The sequence below is a fragment of the Anguilla rostrata genome, chromosome 8 (genome assembly GCF_018555375.3).
Source record: "Anguilla rostrata isolate EN2019 chromosome 8, ASM1855537v3, whole genome shotgun sequence".
Taxonomy (NCBI): domain Eukaryota; kingdom Metazoa; phylum Chordata; class Actinopteri; order Anguilliformes; family Anguillidae; genus Anguilla; species Anguilla rostrata.
Genome location: NC_057940.1, coordinates 17,959,413 through 17,970,747, shown reverse-complemented (window position 1 = coordinate 17,970,747; position 11,335 = coordinate 17,959,413). Strand labels below are relative to the sequence as shown.

Here is an 11,335-nt window from a genome sequence, read left to right as displayed (position 1 = left end):
TTATTTAATATTCCAGACCATAAAATCAATTATTTCTGCTGTTCACACTTATTTGTACCACTATATCCTGTTGCATCGAGCAGGATTTGCATCCTGTTGAATTCAGTAGGCGTTAATCCCTTCAGACTGGTAGGGAGTTCTATTTGCAAACAGTTTAGACATCTTGTATGATGAGTGGACTGTTATGAACAGAGGTAGGAGCGTTGATCGCACCATTTATCTTTTGCCATTTAAGATAATTTTCTTCTCCAACAAATGATCTGTTTTTTTATCCTTTGCCGGAGACTTGTTGATTTCCATAAAGATAATACATCCAGATTCTCCAGAAAATGTAATCCATGAAAACAAATGAGTCAACAGAAACCCTTTTATTTTACTGGGGCTGTCAAATGAACTGGCTGTTATTCTTCAGACACATAGTGTAAACCGTATAGAAGTGATTCCTCTGTGACACATGGACATTTTTTTGTCTAAACACACACAGCATTGGTTTAAACAGACCAACTGTTTTTTCTTATTTTTCTTTAGTTAGAAAATGCTAATTACGGTTGAAGGCTTACAAAAGCATTGTACAATATATAATAACCATGTGTCTACTTGCAATGTCTCTGGGTATAATTCCTCACAGAATAAGCATATAATTTCCTCATTTTTCAGCAGGGAGCTCTAACATGGAAGACATCATCTTGGAAGGTGTTTTGCAGTGATTGTATGTGCATTCTGGGGTTGTCCCACTTATTTATTTTATTTATTCATTTTAAGGGTAATGGACACATCCACCCTCCTGTACTTTTCTTCTTTATTCATAAAGATATTGGCTCACACTTCAGTAAGTGCCATGACAGAAAATTGAAACCCTGGCCACACAGAGGGATTTGTATATTCGTTCAGAGCCAACTGCCCAAATGGTCTCCTATCCCACTTGTTTTCTATCCTAGGAAATTAAGTTAAAGCAAACTACATGCATATTGAACAAACAGCCATTGTACAGTAATCCTCATATACATTTCTGGGATGGCGTTATAAAGTTTATTATAAGAAGTAATTATATTTTTGCCTACATGAGATTAGTGTTCATGAGAACATTCAATGTTACAAATTCAATATGTAGCATTTCACAAAATGCATCACTCCTTACAAACTTGTTTTTATTTTGTATTAAGAACACATTCCTTATATATTTTTAAAATATTTTGATATCCATCGCAAGGGAGGCAGATTCCTGCAGTCAGTATCTGAGAGAATATGGCACGCTGGAGAGGCAGTTTAAAGCTTCCCATGTTGGCCACCCTTTCTCGCTTTCTTCTTGGCCCTGGTTGTTTTCCTCACGCCCGCCTCTGTGCCTCTCGCATTAATCTTGGGACCCCTCTGCTGTTGCTCTTGCAGTCGCTGTTCCCAGCGCTGTATGGATGGAAAGAAGACTCTCAAATAGCACAGGAAGAGTTAAAACCTACAATGGACTTTACGTGAGTGTGGCGTGTACTGGAACAAGGTGGGACACAGTTCTGCCTGAAAATGTATGTATTTAATGAGAGAAAGGTTTTAAATGATTGCTTGACAATTTCTAACATTCTGGTGGCAAAGAAACCAGTGAACTGAAACACTGGACAACCTACTGTAGGAATTGCATGAACTTTAACTTGGCCACAAGCCCCATTCGCAAAATGATGAATGCTTAGCTTTGTTTCAGTGAATCATCATTGCACTAATGTTAAATAATAGCAAGGGATCAGCGCTTTGACTAGAAATGTGCATGTATGATACTATTGCTAGTGCCACTGCTTCTACTACTGTAATAATAATAATAATAATAATACCTGAAAGGCCGCACTTTTAAGGGGCTGACCTTACCTTATATCTCTTCAACAACTGGTCTTTCCATTCCTCTATGATGCAACTGTCCAGCATCATCAGTCTGGAGTGACAACAAGGTTTTTCAACAGCCTTATATAGTCCAGGTGCAATTATGTCATAAAATGTCTAATAATTGAAAACTTCGCACACATTCAGCTTTTAATAAAGTTGGTGGTTAGTTGTGCCCCAAGACTGTTGAGATGATAAAATTCAAAGCAGGGACCTTTCAGGGTTGCCTCTATGAGAAATATGATGTAAAGAGGCTCTTGAAATGAATATTCCTTAAATAGATGCCCAGCTAACACTACATAAAAGCTGCATTGCGTGGATTTTCAAGAACCAAAATAAATAAATAAATAAATAAATAAATACATACATAAATACATAAATAAATAAACAAACATCGTCTCAAAAGTGCAAACTAGCAGTTACTGTATAACACTCATACCTGCAGGTCTAATGAATTTCAAAGTAATGTAATCATGGTCTATTTGCTGTCAGAAGCAACTTACCTTGAGCCCCACTCATAGCACATGATAATTACTTCTTGATTGGGTTGAGGTTGCAGGCACGTGCATGAGGAATTTGATATTACAGGTACGAGAGTTTCTGTGATTGACTGGGAAGATTTGACCTTCTCTTTCACCTCTACAAGCACAATCACTTCATGGCATCCAGTCTGATTCATGTCTACAACTTTTGCATGAATAACTGCAGGTGAGGGAAAAAATGCAACAAAATATGGTCATGAATAATTAATTACCTATACAAGATACCTACTGCTTAGGATACTTATTGTAAAACATTCCTATCTTCAGATATACAGAAGACGTACACACACACACTCCATTCCGTTGAGCTTTAACAAGTCTGCCCATTATTCTCTGAGCTCTCTCATTAACAAGGTGTTTTTGAAACATAGAACTACCACTCGCTGGATGTTTTTTTGTTTATCGCACCATTCTCTGTAAACTCTACAGACTGTAGTGCAGAAAAATCCTGGGAGGGCAGCTGTTTCTGAGATGCTGAATCCACCACATCTGGCACCAAAAATGATACCACAGTCAGAGTTGTTACATCACATTCTTGCCTATTCTAATGTTTGGTCAAACAAAAAATTAAACTTGCATGCATGCTTTATATATTGAGTTGAAGCCACATAATTAGCTGTTTGGAGGAGCATACTATAGTTTAAAGAGAAGTTGTACCAAATAAAGTGGGCAGTGAACACAGTGCAGTCCATACGTACTTCACCCAATTGACACAATAACATAATTTTTGTGTTTTAGCACTGTACTCCAGCACATTGGATTTGTGTCAAGTACATGTGGAACATGTACTTGACACAAGTGCAACAATTACATTGCAACAAGTACATTGCAGCCATTTTTTACACATAGTGCCCCTTTCTGAGGGACCAAAAGTAATTTAACAATTGGCTGCTCCAAATTAAGGATGTAAAAATTAAAATAAAAGCTGATAAGCTGCACTTTAACCTCATAGTCATCATATCATTTCAAATCCAATGTGCTGGATTACAGAGCCAAAACAACAAAAATTATTTCACTGTCCAAATACGGTCCATATTTGGACAGTGAAATCATTTTTGTTGTATATATATATATATATATATATATAGTGATTGTTTGCTCCAGCAGCCTACTGAAGCAAGAAGGGGGTTCATTTATATGTTTTTCATATATATAAATATCCATGACTAAATAATAGACTTCCAGGCTGATACCGAACGTGTTATTGGTATAGGGGTACATACCGTAATCATACTTCATCTCCATATATGTTGTAAGTGTTGGTTTCATTTTACTGCATCTGCATCTATCTGTTGAGATGCATTCGGCACAGACAGTAAATCAGCAATGATTTATTCAGTTAATGGTGACTAGCTTGTGAGACCAGCCATGCGCATTCACTCACCAGAATTCCACGTTTTGCAGTCCAAAGCTTGTGGTTCGTTTGGCATTACGTCTAGCGAGGCATCGACAACTTTTACATCTTGAATGAAGTTAAAATGGTATATTAAAATAAATAGTCGCAGTGCTGCTTATTTGATTTATGCAAACAAAATTAAGGGCGGTTAGCATGTTCAACGCGTAGAGTTGTAATAGTTTATCAGGTCTTTGGAAAATTAGACGCTCGGTGCCCCTAGTAATTTATTTCCATACTCACCTCACTGTTCCATAAAAACGAAAGGCGAACATTAGAGACTCACCTTCGGCAAATTCAGTCACCATCGCTTCAGGTGATATGCAGACTCCGCGGTCGTAAACTGGTAATTCTTCGCAAGCGAATATTTCTGGCCAGCTGTGGTTATAGCGCCTCATGATGGGCTCGCATCCATCCCTCGCTCTTTGACACACCGACTTGCAAGGCTTGATCGGGTCATGGAGGAAGTCAAATGCGCAGATTGGAGCATACATTGCACACAAGAAAAAGCGCAATACCTCGCTGCAGTTGATGTCCACGAGCTCCTCGTATTGCTCTATTGCCAGTATTGCATTCTGCTGAGTGCTATGATACAGGTGGTTGGGCATTCTTGTCATGTTCCACGGCATAGTTCTGCACATGTGAATATGAACCGGCTCGCAGGGGGCACTATGTACCACCACTCCACCTACCAAGAAACACAGAATAGCGGTCGCTACTCGGAGCATATCCACAATATAAGAGTTCACCTGCCAGCTAATCAAAAAGAAAATGCTTTATATAAATTGATTGATACCCGTAAATCCACGCACGTTCATAAAGACAGTGAGAATTAAGTCACGGCTGATACCAGTTCAAGGATGGCTGAATGGAGCTACTACAAACATCGGTGATGGAAGTGTTACCTTTGATTTAGCGTGGGAGGAATACAAAAGCCACAAGTGACATGCCTTCTTACCGCTTCTTTTCGACTACATCGTTTATTGTTTTCCAAAGTCAGTGACACCATTGACATGAGTTACACTAAATTCTCGCATCCCCATTAGCGTGGAGTTGCACTGCGTAAATTGGCCCACCAGTTATCGTCTGTTTCACCCTCTTAAACCACATTATGTCAAAACTAGCTATGCCTACCATGAAGAAAACAATTCCATGTTCATATTGTGCTTACTGTCCTACATTGCAAACAACTGCATAAAAAGGTAAATTATTTTTAATCGATCAAATTAAAGACTGATGTGAATCAATAGGCTTCTAAGTGTGGACTCCTGACCACTAAACCTAACCATCTGGAAGATAATGAAAAATTTTAAGACAAAGCAAACGATAACGAGCCAAACCTCGTATTAATAACAGGAAATTAGCACGTGTTCAGGTACGTCTATTGATTTACCGTCTTTTATGCATTTTTTTGGAATGTAGCACAATATGAAAATGGGAATTTTATTGTTCACTGCTATTTTTGATATAATGTGGCTTAGGTGGGTAAATAATCCCTCATGAAAAACTAATTAGGAAAAATTGACATCTCGTTAAAATTTGGGGATTGCAATTGTGGTTGGAATGAAAACCAGTAGGCTATACACAGGGGTACTCCAAGACCAAGGTTGGGAACCACTGTGTTATACTAGCCAATACAGCTTCTCGAGATATACTTTCTGCACCGCATACAAAAAAGTGCCAGTGCTCAGAAGAACAGTGTGGTATATGGTATGTAGGGATTCTAGTTCACTTACTGCTTCTGCGCAGCACGGTTTGCAGAAAATTACGAGGGTTTTTCTAAGCTAGGGTGCCGAGCGGCCAAACGCACCGCCATTAGCAGCCGTGCCGATTATATACTGTTTCTTCGTAGCTGTTTATGCATTTGGAACGTCCATTTGACAAGATGCTTGTGCTTTTTTCCACTTTAGTATTATGCTTGTCGGAAGTGAAACCCTCACGAGCTTACCCTGGGACTTTCGGTACCGTTCAGCCCTGTTTAGCACCGCAACAATGGGAAGGCAGGTCTGTGGAATATGATCACAAAACAGGGAGGAACACGAGGGCCATGGTCTCGTATGATGGACAGAACCAGCGAATTAGAGTCTTGGAGGAGAAGAGAGGACACGTACCATGCAAAAAGTAGGCAACGTATTATTCTGCTCATACCAACATTCTACTCAGTCCTTGACATCGGATTTGTTGATGAGTCGTTATGATCGGAACGTGATATAACATTTTTGATGATGACAGTAACTGCATTATGAACACGTGACTCTGTCAGGACTCTTTGCTAAAGACGCATGCATTGAAGCGATTCTTATACGAATATAAGAAATCCTCTCCTTTATTTTATGCGTGCCTTACGAATTTTGGGCTTCACGGCAATCGTAAACGTCAATCGTAAGCGATGCACAGAAGCGATGCAGCATCCTTGGTTTTTTTTTCATTGTACACAACCGTGTTCCCTTACGTAATTTGTTTTATTTTCCGTATTGATCCCTTCCCCCCTTTAATACTTGAATAATCGTATCAACTCAACGTTTCTATTAACGAATCACACAGTAGGTTAAATGCCATCCATCCATAGCCGAGAGTGCCGTGAGCATGTCATCCTGAATACTATAATGATGATGGCCAGTTATTGTAAAGTATCAGGATCCTGCTTTTATTTTTAATTTTATTTCTACACTACGCGTTGCTTTGTAAAAGTGCTATGCAGGACGAATTTACATATTTTTCAATGTGTGAACCCATAAGATTGTGGTAGCCTACAAGTGCCTTCAGCATTATGATATGCCTCAGACTGATACAATATGACCTGCAATACAACGGGTTAATGAAATGCCTACTTTCAACAAACCTTATCAGCAAAATAACTTTCTTTATCTTTTAAGGTTCTTTGAATACATATATCTGTTCAAGAGTGCCGTACTATTCCAGATTGAACAGGTCACCCAGCAGTGCTCCAAGATCCCTCTGACACAAACCTGGGATCCCTATGACATTCCGGAAAACTCCACTTATGAGGACCAGTACTTCATAGGTGGTCCTGGTGACATGATTGAAGTGCAAGAGTGGTCAGACAGGAAGCCTGCTCGAAAAAGTTATTATTATTATTATTATTATTATTATTATTATTATTATTATTATTGACCAAGAAATCAATACTCTGTTGGATTGCAAATGAGTTTTCAGATTACATGTCTTATGTTATCTGAATGTTTCCCTGGCGGTTTCCAAGGACGGTATTTGTCTTGGAATGTCATTTTTTTGTCATGCATATTAATTATTGCCAAGCATTACTCATGTGCTGTTCATAGTGTTAACAGCCTCATGTAAGATACAGTATAAATGCATGACTTATGCAGTATCTATGCCTGAGAGTAAATGAAACAAGGTTGAGGTCAGTCCACACAAATAGACAAGAACAAAGTTCTAATAACAAAGACTGCAACTGATTGAAGATGAAGATGAACATTTCTGTGTTAAAGCTCAGTTTTTAAACATATAAAGTCAAATAAAGATGACATATAAAGATGCTTGTGGTTTCAAATATCATTACATTTCTTTACAAAAACATGCCTTTCCTTGCCCGCTTTATAGTGGATTGAAATCAGCGTCCTGACTGTTGCCGGTCAGGTATAAATGAATCTTAAAGAAAAGCAATTGGCGTGGAATTACTGATTAATGTCTGTCTGTACTGTGCAGATGAGGCCTGGGTTGGTGTTTACACAGTCAAGGACTGCTACCCTGTCCAGGAAACCTACACCAGGAACAGCAGTGTGACAACCTCCACCCGCTTCTTTGACTTACAGCTGGGCATCAGCGACCCTGAAGTGTTCACTCCACCCACCACCTGCCAGTCTGCCAGGCTCAATTTGATGACTCATGGCTGCTGAAGCCTCAGGAAACTTATTTTGCACAGTATATACTGTATACCCAGGGAGTGGAAAGGAACCATTACACCTAGCTATGTCAGACAAACCTAGCTCACATTTGGGGACATTTTAACCCAATGAGGTTAGGAGGGGTAATGATTTATTAGTGAGGATATATTTCTTTATTAGAACAGAACTGATTTGGTCTTCAAATCAATACTCAGAAGTGACCTTTATAGCTTCTCATTGAACACCGGTCCCTTATAATTCAAGTCTGTGTCCTACCTCAGCTGTATTGTTTGTAAACTACTGTAGTCACCAAGTCAACTTACAAATGCAAATGGAAGTATATAAAAACAAAGTAACTAATTTGTTAAAAGTGAAGGAAGTAAATAAAGAAAGGCCCACGAGTTTGTATTACTAAGGAGCCACCAAAGGAATGATGAATCTTATAAGCCTAGTGTTAGGCTATATAGTCAACCGCACAGGGAAACAGCACATACCATATATATGTATGTGTCTGTTTCAACAATTTGCTTCCCTGCATAAGTTCGGTTATGTGCTGCATTGCGATTTCCTTTTTTCAGGTTTAAACAAAACATTTTTTATAAACACATAATATAACGCTTCATAATATAATTTTAAATTACAGTCTTTGCTGAAGCAAATAAATACATTACTCAACAAATTGTTTCATCTTGTTGCATAGCTAATTATTACAGTTTTGTCATGGTAGTGCTTTATTGTGATTAGTTGTTGATTTTGAATCTTTGAAGCTTTTCTCTGTCTCATTAAATCGAAGCTGAAAGAAAAGTAGGCGTTTGTCTTTTTCTATTCTTGTATAATTGCGCATAATTGCCAATAAATTACAAACAGGAAAGCTGTTCTGTACACATTATTGTCATTTTAATGTCTGAAGTTATTTGGCAGTTGGAAAAGTGTTGAGTTGGTGCTTCAAGTCAGATATCCCATCTTCCATTTTGATTTACTACGTAAGAGTGATGGGGAGAATTAGATGAGGTCTTGCCTTGTACTCTGTGCTTCCCCTTTTTTGCTCTGGCTTGCCCCAAGCCTCTTCTGAATACTGCGGTTGCTGAAACAGAGGGATGAATGGAACATAGAGATAAAACTGGTCCTCTCAGTGGTTGGAAAAGCATGCAGGAAGGTAACCACTGGGTAGGCGGAGAGTTAGGAGGGGAGGATGATGATACAGCAGGGAGAGAAGTGGGGGAGAGCAGTGACATCCTGCGGACAGTGGGCAAGACTGCTGTGGACACGGCCAGATACTTTGTTGACTATAAAGAACAGTTTCTGACTCAAACTGCTTTGGGGTGATGGGTTCATTTTGGTCTCTTCGAGAAAGGTCAGCAATTTATTTGTAATCTATGCATTCGGCTCACAGTCCCAATCCCCCCCACAGCCTGTTTGAAAATAAATGGTATGATAACTGCACTAAGTGGTTCCTTGTTGATTGCCTTTTGGTCAGGGTTGCAGTGGGACAGTCTATTTGCCTTCTCCTCTAGCAACTCACTATATGACACACTGGTCAGGTTCATTCAGGCCAGACCCAACTGCTTAAAGATTCAGACTTTCTTGGAAGTGTAGAAATGTATAATCCCATTAGGCTTCAGCCAGTCAGCATCAGTAATACTGGGATTAATTGGAAAGTCAGTACTAAATTCAGTTTTATGTTTTTCTCCCCAATTTGGAATTCCCAGTCGCGATCAAGCCACTACGCTCATCTTTGCTGTTCATTCAGGAGAGCACAGACAAGCATGCACTCTCCTCTAAAGCATGTAATGTCCACCGCATTTTCTTATCACACTGCAATTCACAGGTTGCCCTTGCACAGATATGAGAAAGGCACATACAGTATAACTTCATGCAGATACATTTCCTATGGGGGCCCAAATGCGCACTAGTGCCTTAACAGAATGAGCCCCAACAGGCTCAATTTGGCTCAACCTGATAAACTGGGCATCATCTCACATTGGTGTCTCTCTGTCTGCCTTTGCTTCAGCTTTAATGGTAATTGTATTGTAATTACCTCTGCCATGGATTGGTGTGAGGAGAGGTTATGTGATCATTCAGATGCGACTGTGAACAGGATAACTCCTCATCCTTGCTATAATCCAGAAGTCTTCTCAAATTAGCTGTCTGTGACCTTCACATCACACACACACACACACACACACACACACACATACACGCACACACAAATGCCTGCACACACGCACAAACACTCACACACACTCATGCAAGAATGACATGTTATCACCACAGAAAGGGAGCAACTGACTCCTTGTTTTTAGGTTGCATTTGCTAACTAATTGTCCCTTCTAGACTTTCCACAGGTCCAGCTGTGACCAATTTGGGATTCAACAACAAGGCAGTTAAGGGATTATTTGCGGCAAAGTTGGTAGGATGGACAGGGGAGGGCGTGATTCCAGGAAAAATAAATGAATTAAGAAAGTGAAGTCATAAACTCTGTGGCCAGTACTGTCATACACATGGGAATGAGTCACCACAGAGAAATTGGATTTACATCTGTATCTGAGAAGCAGTAGAGGAAAACTCGCCATGACCCACTACTCCCACAACACTGTTAACAATTTATGCATTTACAAAGTAAGAAAAAGCATTTTCTTTGGTGAGACAAAGGTGACGTTCTATGCCCTCCTATATTTAAATATTGGTCTTGTATAACAGATCATTATTTAATGATGATACTTCCCATAAACGAAACATCACAATGATCAATTATGTTTTACGTAGCTGAATTGTATTGAGTTGTGTTTCCAAACAAATTCCATAACATAGGGTGCGCCCTGCACCGTAGGGCTTAGGATGCCTTCTGATATTAGAGAAGTGAATCTTCTCATTTAGCCGGTCAGGATCTGGACTGCTATCCCATCTATTGTCCACCAGATGGCACTATTATGGATTTTTTTGTTTCTCTTGGGTCTGTCATTTATTAAGTTATCAACTAATGTGTTTCACCTGTGTCTTTTTTGATTTGTGTATTTAAGTTGCCCTTATTGTGCCTGTCTTTGTTCAGTCTTTGCCTATTGAACCGCATGAGCACTCTGTGTGAAGTTGAGCATGAGCACTCTGTGTCTCGGCCTTCATTGCAATAAGTCTTGGCTGTTTTGTGACTTTTTTTGAGAACTGTTTATTTGTAACCACTGAGATTTCTTATCTTCTCAGCTTTCTTGAGTTTTTTTGCCTGCTGTGGAATAAAGTTTTGATTCTATGTTTTTTGGACTACCTCTGTGGATTCTTGCCCTAAGTTGCTTTGTTTGTGCGAAGTGAGGATACTTGCTTTTGTTTTTTTGCTTTTGCCCTTTTTGAAAATTTTGAAAATTAAAACTTTATAACTGCCGTTCTGTGCCAGCCTCTGCTTTTTGGTTTTCCAGTCCTTGTGAATAGCTCAATCAGTACAGGACCACACTTTGAATCTGGAGACCGGGCTTTGAGTCCTGCCCTGCTCCTGACATAGCATCTGAATTTGTGTTCTTATATATTTTTTTTTTTTACCAATGTATGATAAAGGATTGCTTTTATAAACAAAGGTAAGCAAGGTTGATCTCCAGGATATATGAGGTGTGGCTATTAAATAATGAGACTAATGCTTTAATTCAATTTTAATGAAGAAAACTTACATTTCAGTTCCTTTC

The 11,335-nt window shown here is 39.2% G+C and overlaps 2 protein-coding genes across 2 annotated transcripts; one reads left to right on the top strand and one right to left on the bottom strand.

Annotated features, from left to right (window-relative positions):
• Positions 1–56: 56 nt before the first annotated feature.
• LOC135261011 (secreted frizzled-related protein 4-like) lies at positions 57–5,435 on the bottom strand. Its single transcript, XM_064346844.1, has 6 exons — positions 4,085–5,435; positions 3,790–3,867; positions 3,629–3,694; positions 2,367–2,565; positions 1,852–1,915; positions 57–1,401 (listed from the first exon to the last, which is right to left on the bottom strand). Exons 1-6 carry the CDS (start codon positions 4,524–4,526, stop codon positions 1,267–1,269), a joined length of 984 nt encoding a protein of 327 aa, XP_064202914.1. The 5' UTR covers positions 4,527–5,435; the 3' UTR covers positions 57–1,266.
• A 34-nt stretch (positions 5,436–5,469) lies between these two features.
• On the top strand, positions 5,470–11,039 carry epdr1 (ependymin related 1). The gene is made up of 3 exons (XM_064346845.1): positions 5,470–5,919; positions 6,675–6,883; positions 7,489–11,039. The coding sequence occupies exons 1-3, from the start codon at positions 5,657–5,659 to the stop codon at positions 7,677–7,679; spliced, it is 663 nt and encodes a 220-aa protein (XP_064202915.1). The 5' UTR covers positions 5,470–5,656; the 3' UTR covers positions 7,680–11,039.
• The last annotated feature ends 296 nt before the right edge of the window (positions 11,040–11,335 follow it).

Bases quoted from the DNA above. Each gene is read 5' to 3' on its own strand.
- LOC135261011 (XM_064346844.1), bottom strand. From the start codon at position 4,526: ATGCTCCGAGTAGCGACCGCTATTCTGTGTTTCTTGGTAGGTGGAGTG. The intron at 3,695-3,789 runs GTGAGTGAATGC...GCATCTCAACAG, and splicing joins CTGCAAAACGTGGAATTCTG to ATAGATGCAGATGCAGTAAA. The intron at 1,916-2,366 runs GTAAGTTGCTTC...TTGTCACTCCAG, and splicing joins TGCTATGAGTGGGGCTCAAG to ACTGATGATGCTGGACAGTT.
- epdr1 (XM_064346845.1), top strand. From the start codon at position 5,657: ATGCATTTGGAACGTCCATTTGACAAGATGCTTGTGCTTTTTTCCACT. The intron at 5,920-6,674 runs GTAGGCAACGTA...TTATCTTTTAAG, and splicing joins GGACACGTACCATGCAAAAA to GTTCTTTGAATACATATATC. The intron at 6,884-7,488 runs GTTATTATTATT...TGTACTGTGCAG, and splicing joins CAGGAAGCCTGCTCGAAAAA to ATGAGGCCTGGGTTGGTGTT.